Source organism: Chenopodium album, chromosome 22 (genome assembly GCF_948465745.1).
Source record: "Chenopodium album chromosome 22, dcCheAlbu1.1, whole genome shotgun sequence".
Lineage (NCBI taxonomy): Eukaryota > Viridiplantae > Streptophyta > Magnoliopsida > Caryophyllales > Amaranthaceae > Chenopodium > Chenopodium album.
Genome location: NC_137855.1, coordinates 9,078,782 through 9,100,775, shown reverse-complemented (window position 1 = coordinate 9,100,775; position 21,994 = coordinate 9,078,782). Strand labels below are relative to the sequence as shown.

Here is a 21,994-nt window from a genome sequence, read left to right as displayed (position 1 = left end):
TCCAAATCAACATTAATGAGTTTAGGGCCTGTTCTGATTTACTGAACTGAACTGATTGGAGTTGAATTGAATAGAGTTGAAATGAATTGTTTATGAGAGAAGAAAATTAAGAGCTGAACTGCACTGAACTGATTGGAGTTAAACTGAACTGAATTAAACTAAACTGATATTAAGCTGAAGAGGACAGACCCTTATGGTGGGGGATTTACCACCAAACTATCAATATTCAAAATAATCATACCCTTTACTTATTTCTTTTCACTTTTTTCGTTATTAATTTAGATATAACTTTTATCTATTGATTAACAACAACAACAATAATGGAACCAAGACTTTCTGATAACACCAATCATAGAAATCCAAATTAGTTATTACATATTGGTGTTATCATTCTATTAATTCAATCATTAAAAGAAAGATATTAATGTGTTCTCTTAGAAATTCTACATCACAAATTGTGATAACATAATTATGAAAGTTGTAACTTGACTCCTCCTTTAAACATTACCAACTAATTTTGATGGCATTTGTTTTCCTAATGAATTGTGATATTAATCGATTCGTCTATGTATTAAAAGTGCTAAGTAGATGCTCCACTTTCCATTTATAGATAACTTTAAAGGGATAATCTAAGCATATGCGCTCTTATACTTCCATCAGATGTATTATACCCTATTAATAATTGTCATTTTATGACACCATAAAACTACCCCGGATTTACTATCTGATATAATTTTTTAACTTTTATGACATCATGAGTCGGCTATAAATACTCACTTTACTATAGGATAATAAACTGAATTTCTTTGCATTTATGAGCTTTGCTTGACATTTTTATCAACCTACATGAGTCATGATTGCCGACTTCCAATCTATTTACATCAACAATTAATCATTGTACATTTCTATAGTTGTTACTAGTAGATTCTTAATTAGTAGTGCAACTGTGCAAGTACAACAAATTTTACACAACACCAAAAAAGCGACATATTGGACTACAATACTATAATTATTGTAGATACTCATTAATGAACACTTATTATAGCCACATTTGTATGTTCCTCTCATCATTTACAGCTTTTATAACTATTTGACAAATGGGTCCTAAGGGTTGCCCAATTGCTCTTGCCCATGCAGTTTATGCCACAAAAATTTAATCCAAGTGTTTTTTTTTTTTTTTTTTTTTTTTAATTTTTTTAAATAAAAGTTTATTTTGAAGAAAAAATTAATCCAAGTTAGGCTCCTAATAATCACTTAGGGCTTGTTCACATTTACTGAAATGAGCTGAACTGAACTGAACTGAATTGAACTAAACTGAAATTATGCTGAAGTGAACAGGCTTTAATAGGTCATAAACCATTATTAAACTTGAATTTATCTTTTATTTTTATTTTTTTTACATTTTTGACAAGAATGAAAACTTAAAATTACTTTAAATGACAAAAGAAACGCAAAAAAGAACAACATTTTTATTTTTTGACAAAGAAAAGAACAACATTTAATCTGACTTTGAGCGTCTTTTGTATCTGTCATCTATTTAATGCTAGTAATTGTATTCATGGGTAGACTCTTTCGTAAAAAGGGAAAATCTTGCAAATGTGGAATAACATTCCTAATGATTACTCGTAATTATTAAGGGCTCGCATCTAAATTCCAAGGACCGCCTTTGCAAAAAATAGTTCGTATATTTCAAATTCTAAATATTCTGGTGATATAGGTTTTGAGTTGATTACTACCTCTGTTTCGCATTACTCGCAACAAAAGGTATTATTTGTGAGATACAAAATATTCCTTTGCTGTGAATAATGCGAAGCGGAGGTAGTATTTGAAGTCAAATTCATATCATATTTAATTCCTAGATTATTTGAGTGAAGCTTACTTAATATAGCATATGTTTCTTTCAAAGCTTATTAGTCAGCACTGGAAAAAAAAATTCCTGGACTCCAGCTACAATTACCGGAGTACTTTTTACAACGTTTTATGCTTTATTCTCCATTCTATTTTACTTGACCAGTTTCTTTTATCACGCTTGCCGATATACAACTTTAATCATCAATAACCTTAATTCTCTCTAAGTAAAAATTATCAAAGTTATATATTGTGATAGAACTTATTTAGACTATTCTAACAAAATCTCACTTGAATATATTTTCTTTACATATAATTCACAAAAAACGGTCAAAGCTAGATTGGTGAATAGTGTAAAAGTCAAAGCAGATCAACTAAAAAAGAACCGAGACAACGGTTTATAAGGTACGGGTAGTTTCCTACATGATTTCCTAAAGTTTATGATATGCTTAATCATTGATCCGAGGATCAAAGTTATTAATGCTCAATTTACAGATACTGTTATTATGAAGAAAAGGCATCTTCTGTTCAAGATTTAGCAAAAATCTTGCTTAAAAAACCAAGGAATGATTTGCATAGTTTGCAAAAGTTATTGAAGATTGAATTATTCAGTTACATTGAATAATGAAATGAAATGAATGTGATCACCATGAGCCCTAGTATACATACAAATTTCAAAGGTTTCGCAGATCAACAAGATGAAACCGCGTCCTCCTCTAATCCTAGCTACACCATACTAGTACACAAACAATCAATAAACATACATCCCTACCCTCCCAGATAGATATATCTTCCCAATCGGCACTAAAACATCCGATTAGCCTTCTGAAGTGGCGTGCAACCACTCTAAACCTGATTCAACAGGGGCCGAGGCCCTCCAATGGCTGCTATTATTCATGTAGAACAGGAACCGCTCTTAAGAGACCCTCATTGCTGTCTTCTTCACCCATTGTCCACACAAATTCCGGTGAGTCCAATCTGGGTCCAACAACTGACCGGTAGATGTAAAGCTTCTCAACAGGGGATTCATCAGGCCTTGATTCAGGGTGCCCCCTTTCATCCATTACCTCCACATTCAACCTTGGCATCTTCTGGCCAAGCAGTTTACAATCCCCGTAGCTCACTTGGCACGAAGACATCCAAAGGGATCGCATTGTCTCCAACTTGGCTGCATTCGCCACAAGCGCTCTTCCACCAAATGGGCAATCCCTAATCTCGAGCTTCCTAAGGTTCTTGCACCCTGATAAAACATGATGTAAACCCACATCACTATCTCCGGCAAATGCCAAGGAAAGCATCTCGAGTTTCTTGGCATGGGTCCCCATGAGCTCAAAAACACGATCAGTGAGGAGACCAGACAATGAAAGGCGTCGGAGGTCCTTGCAGTGCTCAACAATGGCCCCAAAACCCTCGTCTAGTGGTTGATTCGTTAAGTAGTCTGGGCACTGGGGCTCAATGATGCATAGACGAAAGCGGGTAAGGTTGGGGCGATTTTTCGCAATGGTGAATAATGCTTCATTGGACATCTGACGGCAAAAATAAAGAACAGACTGCAGTTGAGGACAGCCCATGGCGACTGATACCAGGCCTTGCTCTGTTAGGCAAACATTTGGTTCTTGAACATAAGGCTCGGAAGGGAAGACGCGTAGCTCCCGCAGATCCTTGCATGATTCTGCAAGCACTTCAAGACCACTGTCTTCAATGTAATCAAGTACCTGCATTGATCATTGATTAGAGAGTATCATGGCGCATAATTTACTTTATGTTCCTGACATTAAAGAGGTGTATCATGATGCATAATTTCCTTTTTTCTATTAAAATCTTGCCTAAACCCACCCCATATTTTTAGCCACTTGCAATATTCCATAATACATAGCAAAAGATATTAGCAAGTTAAAAATATACCCAAAGACGCTGAAGACTCTGACAGTGACTGAGAAGTTTGATCAGATCAGGAGAGTGAATAGTGGCGTAACTCAGATTCAAAGAAGTGAGCCCCGAGCAGACAGGATATAGGGCGGGAAGATAAGCAGGGACAACATCAAAGAGCCCAGATAGCCCCTTGAGCCCTTTACATCCAGCAAATGCCCTGGTAATTTTATCATGGCCTTCAGTGTTGAGTTCAGTCAAAAATGAGCCAGAGCCAAAGTCAACCAACTGAGGAGCCTTCTCCAAAAGAACTGAGAGCTTATCCAGAGGCACTGCACGGTTGAGCCTGAGCGATTTCAGGTTTGGGCATCTGCTCACCAAACGCTCAAGAGAAGAGAATCGCAGCTCTGAGATGAGGCAGGCGACATTCAGTGATTCTAATGAGGTATAAGTATCCGGAAAATGGCTTATCCAATTCCCACTTGAATCATCAACTTCACTTTCGCATAAGTCCAGAGTTTTCAAATTCCTGTAAATATTAGACAAGTCACAAAAACAATCATTAGAAGCTCAATAATCAACCTTATTATAGAAACAACAATCTGCAAGCTTAAACTCGCAGTTAAAAGAAGCATGTCATAATTATTGGATATTATATCATCATCAAGAATGAAGAAAGGAGATATTCACGCAGCCTAGGAATCAACAGCAGAATCCGATCAACTTCATGGGCAGATGTTGTGATGCATCAGCAAGAAAAGCAACTCCACAAAGTTCAAGCAATTACATATTATTCTATAGAATCCATAGAAAAGATAAAGGAACCCAAAGGCAAAAACAAATAAATAAAAATAAACCCAGCATCTCAAAGGGGACCTGCAGTGTCCAAAATACAACCATCCAAAACTGAAAACAAACCACATAATATAGTGGACCATAAAACAAAGAAAAAGAAGCCTAAGTAAAGGCAATATCAGATAGTGACTTTCCATGCAGACCCAACTCAGATAACCCAAAGCTTAAATATAATTTCAAATTCTTAAGAACCACCCATGCACAGATATTCTATATTCTTATTGCATTTAGACATAAGAAACCAACCAAAATAAAAAATAGTTTATCAGATACCGAAAGATCCCACAAAAAAAATGTAGAAGAAAAATAATCCCACCATGTAACAAATTTAATAGTCATGATAATAATGTAATAACATGAACAATTGATGTGACAGTTAAAATCCGGAAAGAAGGTGTTCCAATTTCAGAAAACCAAAAAAGAGTATGAGACTTCCCCTTAACAAAAACAAGTATTGTAGGCTTTATAGCATAAAGAAAGAACACACATTGTAATTAACACGCCTGAAAACGCGCATTAATCAAACATAGCGATCACCCTCATCCAAAATAGAAAGCAACTATGCTTGCCCAGAGATGGAGAAAGAGATATACTGTGTGGTCCAACCCCATAAACATCCAAATCTTTCTTCACGCCATTATCGAAGGTACCACATTAGACAATGATACCAACAGATGATGACTCACCTTTTCTTTTTTCAGCCTTAGATCAGTGGTACTAGTACAGAACCACAAAATCTTTTATAAAGATAATTATAAAGCTTCTGAAAGCCGCACAAAATTCAGCAGATAAAGCAGTGAAATTCAAGTTATATGTACTCTCAATAATTAAGTATAATTATACTTAACAACTAATTAAACAGAACCCAGAAGCTTAATTTATACCAATAGCCAAAATATCAAGTCTCCTAATCAGCATTTAAGATCCAAAAATGCTTCTTTTCCACAAATTTCGGCGAAAAACAAAGCCAGTTAGTCAGGGGTTAGACCAGATAGATATAATTGCAATCAACAACAAAATCAGATCTTAAGTGAAAATTAAGGAACAAAAACTGATTTATTTCCTGTATAATCAAGGAAACCATGAATTCGATAATCAAAGTCTGAAACAGAAGCTATGTAATTACATCAACAGCTACAATATTGGAAATGGGCTTCATCTCTGAATAATCCACTACAATAAAGTCTAAATAAAACCAAAAGAGCATAATCTCATTTGAAGATAATCACCAAATCAACCATGAATTTCAACAGAAGCAACAAATCTAGCAGCAAAAGTTGACATTAAAAAAAAGCTCAAAGTCAAATCTTAAATCCATATACAATACACAAAAGCACCCAATTCAACAGCAATAGTCAATTACTTGAAATGATGAAAAAAATATAAAGTAAACAAATACCAAAAGTATACTCAACTGAACTAAAGTACTGCAAATTAAAACTAAATCATCAAAAAAAAATCCACCAAATTATAACACCCAGAAAAATTTAAACAAAACCCACAAACTAAAATCATACAATTAACTCTAATTAACCAACAAATTAAAGTAAAACTAACAGTCAAACCCAGAAATGACCAATAGAAATGCAGAAAACTTCAAACAAATCAGCAAAAATTAGAAAAACCCAGAAAGATCTAACAAAAACCCACCTGCAATTAGCAGCAATAGAAGCTAAACCATCAGTAGAAAACCCTTCACAAGAGCACAAAACCAAAACCTTAAAATTCCGCCATTTTTTCCCAATCAACTCAAGAGCTTCATCAGTAACAACCATCCTCTTCATCCTGAGCTCCTCCAACGCCGGAAAAGCGTCGGAAAACGCAGCGATCCACGGCAAAGCGTGGCCACCCCAACCATCAGGAACAAGATTAAAGTCAGCAAAATGAGGCTTTCCTTTAATGGTAACAGATCGGATGTCTCTGAACCGTCGGATTACAATCGAAGGGCTAACAGCGTAGCAATTTCCGATGAAGATCCGACGACGACACCATCGTTCGATCTCATACCAAGCTTTGCAAACGAGAGAGACAGAGTTAAGGTCGGAGTGTGAGTCAATGAAGGAGAGAACATGTTCGAGAACTTCTTCGGGGAAGGAAGAGGAGCAAAGGGTGGAAAATGGGGTGGTTTTTGAGGTGGATTTGAGGTGGGTTTTTGCTGGGGATTCTTGCTCCATTGTTAGATCTGAGAAAAAGTTGAAGATCTGAAGAACAAAGGAGTGAAAATGGAGGAGAGAGAAAGATGGGATCTGAGTCAAAAGAAGAGTAGGAGGATGAAGAAGAAGAAGATGAAGAGAAAGAGGTTGAGTTTTAGAGAGAGAAACTTTTAGAGAGAGAAGATAAGGGGGAAAGATGATTGGGTGAGGAGTGAGTGGGTCAATATTTTTCACTATTTATTGGGTGGATTTTTTTCTTTTCTTTTCTTCACCCACTCACAAAAAAGGGAAAAAAAATTTTAAAAAAAAATTAATATTTTTTTTATTTTATGTAATGAAATGTAATGTAATGTAATGAATGATTTAGGGGTTGTAGTACAATTAGATTATAATATCAACTTTTTCCTTTTTTTTTTTTTTTTACTTTGATTTGGTATCTTATGGTAGTATTGATTATTATTATTGCTTATGGAATGAGATTTGGTTTTATGGGGTTTAGAGGGGTCAAATAATGATTAGAGCTTTGATAATTTAGTTAGTTTCTTTTTTGTTGCCAAATATAGTGTTTTCAATTTGTGAATATATGCACATTGTGTAGTAAAGTTTTATGTTAAAAATCAAATTAGTTGATAGCTTTGTGGAAGTATTCTACTTCTCATATCTTGTTCTCTACCTAACTTTAATATGAATTTCTTTTTTTTTACTTTATTTTTGACAATAACTAACTTTAATATGTTGGTGTATATGCATTTGATATGTTCATGATTCTATTGCATAAATAAATATAAGCTCATAAGAAAACTAAGTGATTATGTTTTCATTATAACTTTTATTAGTTGACATATTTTTTTAAGCGCGCTTGACTATTAATGATTTCAAATCACAATACTCCATATCTTTCATTATTAGTAAGAAATAAAGTTCATAACAAATTTATTTTGAAAACATATTCGACAAATCTAACATGACCCCATGTGATTTTGATTTAATTTGTTAAGCATAAATCAGAAAATAAGTTCATTATGTGAATGGTATTCAAAGCCAATATGTAGCAACTAGAAGAAAATTGGGGGAATTGTCTGTAAATTATCTTCATAAATTGATCAGATTTCGCACACTTAACAATCATATGTTTGTTTTGTGGGAAAAAATAATAAATTTTCACATTTTTTCAAGAAAATAGGATTTTAAAACTTCCATTTTTATAATATTTAAGGTAGCTTGATTTATAATTCAAATGTTAATGGTCATTTCTTGTATTACAATGAATGACTAGTTTACTACGAGTACCTACTATTAATTTATTAAAGAATTGTAACATGATTTATTATTCTTGGCATGTGGTAATCTTAATTCCTAAGATTGGTGTTCTTTCTGGGGATGTATAAAACTCACATTCACAGCTATCATAGGGAAATTTAGACTTGAAATAAGTGAATAACAATAAGGTGAGGGGAAAATACCATCAACTTAATTATACTTGCATGGTTTCTTATATAGTTATATTATTACATTGTTGGTTTTAAAATTAATAAATAATATTGCTATAAGTTTATTCTTTGAAGCATTATTATAATATAAAATTCTTTGATCTCTATATATATTTAGGGTCGGTTCTATTCACCTTATTTGCATATATTTCAGGTATGATAAGTTATGATAAATAAAAATCAAGTGAATAGAACACACTCTAAGACTCCATGTATGGTCTCTGTTTATAATAAAGATTCCATGTATAACAATCCATCCGTCACCCAATCAATCCATCACCTAATTTGTCTTCATCCACATTTGATCCACCCATCCTTTATGGATGAATCAAGTGAAATAAAATTATACAAATACATTATTACAGTTTCATATATAAATAAATTCAAGATTCTAAGAAAATGATTAATCAAACAAAACTTTGTTCATATCATAAAATTTGCTCGCTTTTTATAATATTAAAAACCGTTCTATCCTCAACATTGCAATTAGTCATCAAATTATTGAAAACTTATTGTTATTTTAATTTAATCTATATATTTAACAGGTGGATGGATGGGGGGGGGTGTTAGGTTGCATGAATCTTCACTCGATCCGACCCGATCCATCCACCATCTGCATAATATTCACTTAAGATCGGATTTTCATCCATGTATTTGGACCAGGTGGACGTACGATTATCCATCAGGTCCGGGTCGGGTAATATTGTCACCCCTAGCATTAACATCTATAAATCCTGTTATGTTTAACTTATTTTCCATTATTCCAGGAAAAATATAAGAGATTAGCTTAATTATATAGTTAGCTTGAGCAAAACGGTTCAATTTCAATTCGAAATTAAACTAAAATAAGTTTAGATAGTTTCATTCAGTTGAGTTAAGATATGTATGTTTAAGTGCAGTGTATTTGAACTTATTAAAACTTATTTTAGTAGTAATTTGAAGTTGGGCAACCCTTATCAGAACTTATTTTTCCCGCACAGAACTTATCTGAACTAACTTATCTTAACCTATTCGAACTTATTAAATCTGAAATAAGTGAAAATAAGGTGAACAGAATAGACCCTAAGATAAATAATAAAATTATTAAAAAAGAACAGAAGAAGTAGAGTAAGGCAATGTTCACTTCACCTTAAGAAAATAATATTAAGTAAAAATAATTTCAGTTCCGTAAAAATAAGTTCAGTTCAGTAAAATTAATCTCAGTTTAGTAGAAATAATTTCAGTTAAGTAAAAATAAGTTCAATTCAGTAAAATTCAGTTTTCTTAAAGAAGAATTATAATAGAAAATCATAAAAATAATTTTAGTTTAGCAAAAATAATTTCAGTTCAGTAAAATTAATTTAAGTTCAATAAAAATAATTTAAGTTCAGCAAATATAATTTTGTTTTAGTAAAAATAATTTCAGTTCAGCAAAAATAAGGTGAAGTTAACGGGGCCTAATTCTATTTTACATCATACGAAATACATAAAAAGTAATTTGTAATTTCAACAAGTTAGGGCCTGTTCTGATTTATTGAATTGAGCTGAACTGAATTGAACTGAACTTATTAAAGCTGAACTGAAGTGAACTGAACTGATCTTATAAAAATAATAATAAAAAAATAAAAAAAATAAACAATGGAGTACTCCGTATTAATTAACTCCCATCATGTAATTAATCATGTACTCCAAATGTGCATAGTAATTTTTGTTGCTTTGGGGCTTTGCCTCTCTTTCACTAAAGAATAATAGTAATTTTTTTTGGATCTAATCCATTTAGGGGGCGTTTGGCTCGCAAAATATAGGTATAAAACCCATACCATATGTTTGGTTGTCAAAAGTATGAATTTTAAACCCATATATCAAATCCATGAGGTATGGGGTTTATAAACCTTAGGGGGAAGGTGGGTTTGACTCATTCCATTCCCTTAGGTATCAAATAGATGATATTAAGGCATGAGATTCCATTCCAGAGTTCAACCAAACACATGTATTAAGTATCAAGTTCAAATCCAATACTACTTTAACCCAATTCCTGATTCCAAACTCATACCATTCGGCGAACTAAATGCCCTCTTAGAATTTTAGGTAAAATGCTCAAATGTTTTTTGTCCCAAACGTGCCACTCTCTTTCATACACACACACACACACACACACACACACACACACACACACACAAAAAAAAAAAAAAAAAAAAAAAAAAGAGTAATTCTTGAATAAAATCCAGTTAGTGAATAAAAGTAAAGAGCCAAATAATAATAGTGAATGGTTGATTTCATAAGAATGGACATCACTCCCACTCATTTGTTGGACCAAAAATATTGAGTACACAACACTTTATTTTAGCAACACAGCCTTTGCTGAACGACCATCTTTATAACATCTAATCACATGCACTATAGACGATATCATCCACCATTATTTTGGATGTACATGATTCATGATCGCAAGACTACTTATTATGATTTTTTTTTGTAAAAGGAAGATAATTCATTAAGGATAGCTTTTCTAGCTTTTGAGGTGGAAAAAGGATAGATCTTATTAGAATGTATATACAACTTGGGAAAAAATTGTATAAAACGATGTTTGATATTTTCAAATACGAAGTAAATGCCTCTTATAAAGTTGACTTTTATGTACTTTGACGTGATGGTTATAAAATATAAGGAGATAGAAGGGTGGTAATAACTAGTAAGAAAAGGCAACAAATTGAGTTGAATGAGATAGAATGAAGGCGATATCGATCAAGTGAAAGCCGTGGGTGGAGGATCGGATCAAGGAGGAGGAAGAAGAGAAAAATGGCCGCGAAGAAATAGAGAGAGTCAATGAATTGAAATAAAGTAGCTTATTCTTTTCAATTATTAAACATGTCTAGATTTCACTTTGATGGCGAGAATCAAGTTCAAAAATAGAAGTGATATTTAATGGACAAACTAATGTTTAAGACGCAGCAAGTGAAAAATGGAGCAGATACATATATAGGTCGAGTCTGTTTAAAATAAATTGACACACTTAGGGCCTGTTCTCATTGACTGAACTCAGCTGAACTGAACTGAACTGAACTGAACTGAACTGAACTCAGCTGACCTGAACTGAACTGAACTGAAATGAAATGAATATTTTATAAGAGAAGGAAATTAGGAGCTGAACTGAACTGAACTGAATTGAGCTGAGCTGAAGTGAACTGAACTGAACTTAGCTGAACTGAACTGAATTTCAACGTAAGAGAACAGGCCCTTAGACATTTAGTTTAAGAAAGCATTGAGTGAGAATCATATTAATGTGAATTAATATCAATGAATTCATTTTATATTGTGACATGTGAGGGTGGAGGGAGTAAGTGAGTCATGGTAGGTGGGGTAATAAAATATTTTAAGTAATAGTAGATTGGTGGTAGGTTATAAATAAATAAGAAATTGTGAGAATTATTTTAAAATAGTTTAAGAGAAAATTGTTCGTTTTAGATTAAAATTAAACGGGTTTTACCTTGATAGTATGATCGTCTATGTGTATTCTTGATTAGGAATCGTGCAAGATAATGCTTTACTTGCAACACAAAGACATGAGCTCGGGAGGTTTTCGAGATTACCCATCCCACTTCATTTGATGCTTAAGTCAATAATTTGAGAGAGAGTTAGGATGCAATCTATCTCGATAATTATGAGCAAATAAGTGCGTGAATTGAACATACCTTGGGATTTTCCCCATAATTGATATTTATAGTAGTCATAAATGTCTTGACAAATTGGCTTTAAACCTTAAACCTTTAGTCATTGGGCATGTACTAGTTAGATGAGATCTAAAGCTTTTTATTGCCTTGTAATCTTGCATCCTATAAACTGCAGTCGTGCTCAAATCAACTGATTTAGTTTCAAAGTAGGTTGTGATCCGAACCTTAATGGTTTCGTTAAACAAACTCAAATGACTTTACTTATTTGAACATCCAAACACAAGATTAATTATTCTGAAACGAATAGATCATAATTTTACGCAAGCATTGCCAATTGCCATTTAATACAAAAGATTGAAAAGAATGAAGTAATGGAGTACAAATTTTTGACCCAAAAAAATTAATGAAAGGGCACAAGTCTTACAATCAACCGCAAAAATTGGGACTTTTGTTGCATTTGTGAATAAAGAAAGGAAGAAAAAGGGATGCGACTCATAATCAAACGTGCCGTCGTTTCAATCACTTTGACGTTTCACTCGTGTACGTATTGCGAGACCTATCTTGTTTATCTATTATATGCTTCTTTGTTTCGCCATTCTTTCTTGCTTGTCTCACGTGAAACATATTCTTTTTTTTTTTTTTTTATTTTTGCTTGAAGTCTTGAACCTTTAATTTTAAGTAAACAAATTTGACTTTAAATTTGTTAGCATGTTCACACATGTAAGGTTATGTCACTTTTAATTTATGGAGTAAATTTTTATCCATATTTGGTAAAAATCAGTTTAATTAGTTAAACATTAGTTCCCCCTCCCCTCTCTCTCTCTCTCTACACTAAATTAAAGCGTAGTAAAACATAAGTGATTAAGGTAGACTATTAATAAAGAGGATAAAGAGTGACATAAGTTTTAGATCAATCTAAAAATTAGAAGAATTAAATGTAGAATGAAAAATTAATGAAAAAAATATATAATTGTTTGATATTTTAGCAGCTGACATTAAGGTTATGAGTTTGATCTTTACTAGTTGTAGTTGGATTTAGCTTAGGGTAGAAATTTCATTATTGATCCTCCCTATTTTTTAGAGTACGTCTATCCTATGTAGATGATCAAGTCCTGTGAGAGGCCATGATTTCATTCTACTCCGTATATGTTTAATGGTTTTGTTCTTTACACTGTTAAAAAAAATAAGCTAATTAGTCAACCTAATATAATAAAAACAAGTACGAAGTATTATTTTATTACACTACGTATTATAGTTAGTGTCAATAGCTGTAAACATCCTTAGAAAATCAAACTATAAAGGTAATTTCCCTTAATACTCAATTATCAATGCTTTTTTGCCCTATGAGTTATCACCTCATTGAATCAATCTTGATCATATTACCTTTTAATTAGAATAGAATCCATCCTACCTTTTTTTCTTAAAGATAACTTAATTGGTGTCAAAAAATTAGAAATTGCTAAAAGAGCATCACTCACAATCAATAAAATAGTGGAAATAAAGCTCAATAAATACTCATTTTATACAAAAAATAAGGAAAATAAAGGAATCTATCAATGATCTAAGGTATCATAGATACCTTTGATGTTGTAATTATGTTGTTACAAATCAATTTTACTAAAAAAACCGCCAAATAATTAAGAACCAGATACTCTTTGTTACGCAAAGTTGACTAGTGTCATAGTTGGAAGATGTAATTTCAATCCTTTAAAATTACTTAAAAATAAATAAATAAAATAAAATAAAATTGCCAAAAAGCTTAGTAATACGCTATCGTAACAATGATGGCTATGTTTTAATTTATTTAATTTTTTTGGGCTAATCATCACTACTTTAGTTTAGGTAACTCGTTTGATTTAAGGGAACTGTTTTACCATGTTCGAGTAGTTGACTTGTGACAATGCTATCATTGTATATTTCTTACATTAGATTCCCTTTTCTTGGTCACTATTTTGCGTTACTCAATCAAGGTTGATTACTCTTTGACGTCTCCTTAATTCACTTCGACTTGTCGTATCGGATAACTTCGGTTTGGTTGGATTTGGGTCGGATATAATTGAATTTCTAAGCCGTAATTTAAATGGTAGAATATATCTTGAATCATCAATCTCTTTCGAACGAGTTAAATTAATATTCTCTCACTTCGTCTTGTCTGTCTTTAAGCATAGTTAGCTCATTGCTAGTGAACCAAATAAAAGTAGAGTTTTTGTTTGTTGAATTCTTGAATCATTTTTGCATTAGTCATAACATGAATTTTCAGCTTAGGTTAAATAAAGTTTGGTAATTAAATTGACTTTTTTAGTAAAAAAAAGTTATAAACTCACAATTTGAACGACCTAGTCTTTGATCAGATAGATTTTTATCTAAATTATTTTTCCACTGGAAAGTAAATAAATAAAGAAAATGTATAAATTTAATTATATTTATATATATAAAGAAGCTTAATTTTTCTAAATTTATCTAATTTGTACCTTAGCTTGTTTTAATTTTATATTCATCATCTAATTATATAAATTAATACGGAGTACTTTTATTGTCTAAAAAAGTAAAAATAAGATAAATTAAACGGATATTTCACTCCTTTCTCTTTGCTTGTGAATGATATTTGTTTCCTACGGAGTATCTCGTAGTTTTATTGCCTTTTCGATTTCACATGTAAACCGTGCGGGTAATACACTAGCTCACAACGTAAAGGGTGGGACTCTAATAGTTGTAACGAACGTGTTTGTGTAGGTCCTTTCCCTCAAAACCTCTTAACTTTGACTGAAATTGACCTCTATTAGTATTATTATCCATATGCATGTGGTTTCAAAAAAAAATTAAAAGGATATTCAGATTACTACTATTAATTTTTAATGTTTGGGTGAGGCTCCATTATGGCAACTCTAATGCCAAACTATCATGATCATACTCATGCATACACAATAGTACTCCCAAGTCCTTATATTATTCTTTATCTTTTATTTGATTTGATTTTTGCGGCAAACTTTTTAGTTTTTTACAAAGTTTGACTGTTTAATGTTTACAAGATTGATATTATCTATAATTAAACCAGTATTGTCATGCTTTTCTTCAAAAGCAAAATTACTTTCTTATGGATTAGCACATATGATAAATGGAGCACGCATAAGCTGATGTCTAAAACAATAAGTTTGACAAATAATTATCTAACCTCATTATTAACGAAACTGATGAGAATAGGAGTAGAAGTGCATTATATTCTATGAATTTTCATAGAAAGAAAGATTGGATTAGAATGATCGAACTTGGTTAAAAAACTGAAAATACCAAGTTCTTTGTTTAATTTTAATTGGACTTAAACATACACTTTCAATCTAAATCCAATTATATGAAAACCCATTGAGAAAAAGAAAAAAAAAAAAAAAAAAAAAAATTCAAGATCGAACTTTATTGGAATTTTATCAAAATCGTGGACATATGTACAAGTGTAGCTAGGGGCAATAAGTTGATAAAGAGTCATGCTTAAACTTGCCGAACTTTAAGTTTGATTTGTGTAAATTTTAGATATTTCGATTATTCGAGTATAATTATGCTTAAGACTAAAATTTAATTACATGCATTAGGTTGTGATCCAGCTAGACTCATCAACAATTTAGCATCCATTCAAACATGAATGTGTTAGGGTTGACAAGTCGTAAACTAGGACAATTGGACTTCTTAGCAAGACTATATATATAAGGACTAAAGGAGTCCTAAGTGATGATATATACTCGAATTTGTTTGGGATAATTCTATATTACGTGGTTTGTTTAACAAGGTAACTGACTATTTAATTTACATGTCTTCCCGCTGACCTAGACGAGAGTAGTAGTATTTTAATCTTGCAAACAATTATTTGGGCGCACGACCAACTTGCGTAAACAACAATAACAATAACAAAAAATTGCGTAAAATCTTATCTTTAGTTCGTTGTGTTTTATTCATATGGTTTCACTAGCTGAAAACACTCACCTTTTGATGTGACTTGCACAAACAGAGCCTACCTCAACTATTATTTACAAATATTATTATTAATTACTCTCACACCTCATGATACATTTATTTATCTTCAAAAAGTAATTAACAATCATTCTTTTATCCAACAATAAATATAGTATTACGTAATCATTTCTCATCTTTATTACGGAGTATATATAAATCAACTCACGAGAAATTAAAGTTTGATGTTCACCTAAAATATACGTAAAATTAAGACAAGATTAAATATGATACTCCAACAAAATAAGTCGAATATGTGGACGCCACTAACTTAGCACATTAACTCTAAAGAATTATATTTAAGACTTGAGATTAAGGGTCTTTTCTCTTCAGCTTAAGCTCAGTTCAGTTCAGTTCCTAATTTTCTCCTCTCATAAGATATTCAGTTCAGTTTAGTTTATTAAATACCAACAGACCCTAAACCCCGTGCACATCACTACCCTTTGCGATTTTATTTAAGCTTCAAAAAACGAAATAAGTAGAAAAGAATATGGAGTAGAATTTAAACTACACTATTGTCATCCAAATATTAAAATAAATAAATAGGGTGGTAAAATAAAAAAGCATAAATCAGAGTGGCCGTGTTTTATGGGGTGAAAGCATGCAAAATTGTAGGGTGGTTATGGTGAGTTTGGGCCGGTCCACGTGACAAATTGGTTCCTCCAAGGCTATCGATCCAGCAGCAACTTTGTATGGGTTTTGCCCCCTTTAAATATTATTCAATCTTCACTGACAACACTCTCTCTTTCTTCTTTCCTTAAATTAATCCTTTGCACCATCAATTCTTATGCTTACAATTAATGACTTTTATGTCAAATTTAGGTAAATGGGTTGTGTTGTTTATATTGATTCCATTCGAATTGTATGTAGTTGATGAGTCTTTTGGTTTAAAAGGTAGCTAATTAGCTAAAGTAGGTCAGGTAATAATAGAGTATATAATTTATGAGTACTTGGATCAGCTTGTAAGGTAGTTGTTCTAGCATACCAAGTTCTTCAGTTCGAGAATTGGGGATGCAACATCACTGGTTTGGAGAATTCCCCTCCCCCCCCCCCCCCCCAATAGGCTTTGAGTAATCAAGAATACTTGCATAATACAATAGATATTAGAGTATGTTATGGACAATATGTGAATAATAGGCCTAAAGTTGTTAAATTTATTTTTAGATCGAGTTAATTTTGGGTTAAGCCAATTCAAATTAGGGTAAAAGTTGGGTCATCTGCTTATGGTTAATTGGTAGTGATTGAGTTTGGGTCAAATCATTCGGGTCATGATGAGTTGGGTCAGTTTGTCTAGATTTACTTAATTCTCGTGCGGAAAAAAAAAGACACAAGGGTGGAATTTAGTTACTAATAGGCCGGGCTAGTCATGTACTGATTTTATATACAATTACGAAGTATGAAACCTTAAACCTAGGCTTTGTTGGACTTATAATTAAAATGAAGATATAGCCCAATGCGTCTATGTCGAGTCTTGTTAAAAGTCTTGCTATAATATTCAGCAAAATGAGTCAATTTGCCGCTCTATCATAAAAGTCAAATAAGTTAATAAGTTATTAAGTATTGGGCCATATCCCTTCGGGCTATGATAGTGGCAAGTTGCTCCCTTTTGTCAAGTTATCCTGTTCCAAGTCCTTGTTTTGTCGTAGAGTTGCCAAACGCAATAGTTATTATGTCCACCATGGTGTAGGTGTACTACTGTACCATGACTATATTTTTTAACATTTAGTTAAATATTTTGAACACTTTATAAAAAAATGAACATTTATTAAAAAAAATATGAACACGTCACAAAAATGAACATAAACATGCAATTTTATATGTTCATATTCTTTGAACAAATGTTCATTTTATATGCAGTACGGTTTATATTACAAAACTATTATATTATTATGAGTCATATTAACTTCTTTAAAAAAAAAATGGTATTTATTATAAAGTGTTTATTTAATATACTACATGTTCAAATTTGCGATTGTTCAGATTTTACTAAATGTTCAAAATTTACGATTGTTTGGATTTTTTTTATAAAATGTTAAAAAGTATAGGCGTGGTGCATTACGATTGTTCAGTTTTTTTTTTCTTTTTTATTCTTCTATATGTTCAATATTTGTGATGTTCAAATTTTTATAGTAATTGTTCAAAATTTGCAATTGTTTAGATTTTTTTTATTAATTGTTCAAAAGTATAGGCGTGGTGCATCGCAATTGCTCAGATTTTTTACTAATTGTTCAAAATTAGCAATGTTTAAATATTTTACTAAATGTTCCAAATTTGCAATTGTTTAAATTTTTTAACTAAACGTTCTAAAGTATAGGCGTGGAGCACCTATTTCTAGGTGCACCATGATGCACCTTAAAATTTGCGCTGGCAAATGTACAGTGTCATTTTTATGTTTGTGTTCGAAGTAGAGCTGATCACACTGAGCCCGACTCGATTTTGGGAAGAATTTTTCGGCCGGCTAAATTTTTAAAAAGTTTGGACGGGTTTGGTAAATGGATTTTATGCATTTTAGTTGATTTTTTTGGCCCGGCCCAAAATTGACCCGAAAAGCCCGCATTGCCCGACTAGTTTGGGTAGACGTTTTCCGGCCCGAAGCTTGGCCTGACCGGCCTGGCCCGAGAAATGGACAAATTTTTCTGACCTCGGCCCGGCCAGCCACCCGCCCATTGATCAACTCTAGTTCGAAGTTACTGGTAAATGGGTTGGAGAAACTCAACACTAACCTGAGCCGTTAAATAATACATGTGTCGTGTTGTGTTGACTCATTTTACTAATCGTGTCGGAAATTCTTGATACTTACCCGGTTTTTTCGTATTCGGTTTGTACTATATTGTCATGTTGTAAGTCAAAATGTTAAGCCAATTCAAAATATAAAGGCAAAATTGGCCTCAACACTCTGAATTATGGCTTGGGTGCACCCAACACCCTGTATTTTGGATAGTAGCCAAAACACCACAAACTAATGACCTGGGTGCAAAGCGTACCTTTATTAAATTTTCCGGCCACCATTCTCGCCGGAACCGATAAATTAAATTTTAATTTTTCGATTTGCGTGCCGAAAAATGTCCCATTAAGGTTTTGGGGGTCATTTTGGTCCTAAAGGTTCAAAATTGAGCTCAAAATAAGTAAAAAAAAAAAAACAAAAACATAAATGACTCAATTCAGCTCGCAAAATAATGACATGCAATTCGAGATATTTTATATACGCAGAATGACCCTTAAGAACCCAATTTGGGTTCTTAAAGGTCAAAATGACCCCAAAAACCTTAACGAGAAAATTTTCGGCACACAAATCAAAAAACAAAAATTTACTCTATCGGCTCCGATGAGAATGGTGGCCGGAAAATTTTATGGGTCAAGGATTTTCAACCTGTTTAATAAATGGGTTAGGTTTGGGTCAGTTTTCAACCCGTTTAATATTGACACGAACACGACACGTTTGACAGCCTCAGTTGATTCAAAACTTAATTTGATTTATTTGATCTCATTTGTTTAACATAGTGTTAAACATAGAGCCTGTTCATTTCAGCTTAATTTTAATTCAATTCAACTCTAACCAGTTCAGTTCAGCTCCAATCATCAGTTCAGTTCAGCTCCTAATTTCCTTCTCTCATAAAATATTCATTTCAGCTCTATTCATTTCAAATCAGTTTAGTTCAGTTCAGCTCCAATTAGTTCAGTTCAGTTCAATTCAGCTCCAACCAGTTCAATTCAGTTCATTTCATCTCAATTCAATAATTGTGAACAGGCCCATAGTGATGGTATCTTACTAGTAGCTGAAGATCTTTTATTATATACTTTTTGTGACATCTATCTTAGCTTGCTATGAAAGTATGAAGTACTCTATACTCCGTATTATATATTTACTAAGTAACTCAGATACTTGAAATAACATGTGACATACGTGCTCATAGTAATTTGATACGTACTCGGTACTCCCTTCATTCCCGAATTTCTTCCCATTTGCATTAAATTATGAGTTTTGACTTTTGATGCCAATTCATCAGAAATTCAAAGTCAACAAGATTATTACCATTTTGGAAATAGTCTCTTCCAAACTCATAGTCATATCAATATTATGCTCCGTAGGTTTGGGCATGTGGGGCATGTGACCTTAGCAGCTCGGTAGCTCCTACATACGCATCATGTGATTATGAACAAAAAACAAGTATATTTAAAAAAACCTTCAACCATGCATCTTCAATAATACTACCTCCATTACATATTATTTGCAACGATTTGACATAAAGTAGAGAGGGAAAATGTCTAATATAAAACAAATAATATGTAACGGAGGTAGTAATAAACTCTAAAGGCCTGTTCTCATACGATTATTTTCAATTCTTCAGTTCAGTTCAACTCTAATAAATTCAGTTCAGTTCAGCTCCTAATTTCCTTCTCTTATAAAATATTCATTTCAGTTCAGTTCAATTCAGCTCCTAATTTCCTTCTCTTATTAAATATTCATTTCAGTTTAGTTCAGTTCAGCTCTAATAAGTTTAGTTTAGTTTAGTTCAATTCAGCTGAATTCAATCAATGAGAACAGACCCTAAGTCCTCTAATAACGATAACATGCACGATGTTCATAAAATAAAAGCTATCATATTAATATAGTATTATAATATGAGTATCCCAATATCTCTATATTTTCTTAAATTAGAAAGGCCACATACATAAACAATACAAAAAAATCTATTATCACACTCGTAATATAATACGTAGTAACAAAATAAACTATATATAACTTCGTTCGTTATACCCTAGTAACCTTGCTAGTACATGTAACACACAAGTATGATAGCTAGTAAATACAGTAACACCTAGGGTAATAAAATGGATCATAAATGATAGGGGTGATTTCATCAGGATCCTTTTTCTTAGGTTCTTTTGCAGGTCCAATTGTGTCTATAGTTGTATAATACATCTTCCTTAATTTGCCCACCACTTCCAATGGATCCATGTTTCCTATTAGGGTTAGCTTCTTCTTTTCCATGTCCAATGAGATTGAATCAATTCCTACAATTCAAGCAATAGTAAAGTTAGTTATTACACCATTATTTGTACATCCCAATAGAGATCAACATTGGATTACATTTAAAAACAAAATATTTTTTCAGTTATGAATTACTATGGAATAATATGATTGTTACACTATCAGAAGGATATTAGATTATACCTTTATTTTACGACAAAATTTTAAAAGCTAATTACATGTGACGTGTTTTTGTTTAATGTACTCCTTGAAACGATGAAACTATCAAGCTTTAAATTTATTTATTTATTTTTGGCTAAATACTCCATAAATCTATAAAGTAATTTTAAAGGTCATACCATGAACTGAAGAGACAATCTTCATGACCCTTTTCTTGCATTTCTTATCGTCGTGTACATCTAATGCCAACACCACCTTCTGAAGTACAAAAATGAACACAAAATCCATACAATATTAGCACGTGACAATTAATTCAGAACATATTCTCTATCCTAGCTAATAGCTTTACATTACATTGTGTATGTAATCACGTATTTGAAGAAGACTTACTTGAGGTTCTTGCATATTTTCGATTACACGTAAAATTGGAAAAGAAGGGAAGAGACTATATTACTAGAGACTTAGAGAGGAACAAAGAGATTAAATTGAGAGTAGATGTGGAGGAAATGAATGGAGTGTTTTATAGGTAATTTAAGATGAAAGTGAAGTATAAGAAGGAGAACGAGTAATGCAAGATTTATAGAAGATTTGAGATATACGAGTATTGACCGGGTCGGTCAACGAACGAAAGTAAAGTAGTTTTGTGATTTTTTTACGTAGAAATTGCACGACTTGGTGTTTTTTAAAGATTTCTTTAGAGTTGGGACTTTGAAGATGTGAAAGTGGGACAATTTGTTGTAGGGAGTATTAGAATTTTCTCGAAGAGTTAATTACACATGCGTCTATACTACTTTATACCGTTTATGTTTAACAGCGTTTTTAAACAATAAGTTCACAAGTCAGTTGATGCCTCATTTAATGAATCTTTCATTTTATGTGTTTAAATATATGGATTGTACAAGATTGAGATATATATGACCTCAAGCTTAAATATAAAGCTATACCATATTGGCATATTACATAACTAGAAGCATGTCT

At 32.3% G+C, this 21,994-nt stretch overlaps 2 protein-coding genes across 2 annotated transcripts; both read right to left on the bottom strand.

The window, feature by feature from the left end:
* Window positions 1-2,424: 2,424 nt before the first annotated feature.
* Window positions 2,425-6,943, bottom strand: LOC145603659 (protein TRANSPORT INHIBITOR RESPONSE 1-like). Its single transcript, XM_081659607.1, has 3 exons — window positions 6,223-6,943; window positions 3,754-4,246; window positions 2,425-3,563 (listed from the first exon to the last, which is right to left on the bottom strand). Exons 1-3 carry the CDS (start codon window positions 6,744-6,746, stop codon window positions 2,739-2,741), a joined length of 1,842 nt encoding a protein of 613 aa, XP_081515733.1. The 5' UTR covers window positions 6,747-6,943; the 3' UTR covers window positions 2,425-2,738.
* A 13,538-nt stretch (window positions 6,944-20,481) lies between these two features.
* On the bottom strand, window positions 20,482-21,541 carry LOC145606198 (heavy metal-associated isoprenylated plant protein 39-like). The gene is made up of 3 exons (XM_081662246.1): window positions 21,407-21,541; window positions 21,196-21,274; window positions 20,482-20,880 (listed from the first exon to the last, which is right to left on the bottom strand). The coding sequence occupies exons 1-3, from the start codon at window positions 21,419-21,421 to the stop codon at window positions 20,666-20,668; spliced, it is 309 nt and encodes a 102-aa protein (XP_081518372.1). The 5' UTR covers window positions 21,422-21,541; the 3' UTR covers window positions 20,482-20,665.
* Window positions 21,542-21,994: the final 453 nt, after the last annotated feature.

What these genes read in the sequence shown, in the direction of transcription:
- LOC145603659 (XM_081659607.1), bottom strand. Translation starts at nt 6,746, where the DNA reads ATGGAGCAAGAATCCCCAGCAAAAACCCACCTCAAATCCACCTCAAAA. An exon ending in TCTATTGCTGCTAATTGCAG is followed by an intron (nt 4,247 to 6,222) that starts GTGGGTTTTTGT and finishes TAATATTTACAG; the next exon opens with GAATTTGAAAACTCTGGACT. An exon ending in AGAGTCTTCAGCGTCTTTGG is followed by an intron (nt 3,564 to 3,753) that starts GTATATTTTTAA and finishes TGATCAATGCAG; the next exon opens with GTACTTGATTACATTGAAGA.
- LOC145606198 (XM_081662246.1), bottom strand. An exon ending in GATTGTCTCTTCAGTTCATG is followed by an intron (nt 20,881 to 21,195) that starts GTATGACCTTTA and finishes CTTGAATTGTAG; the next exon opens with GAATTGATTCAATCTCATTG.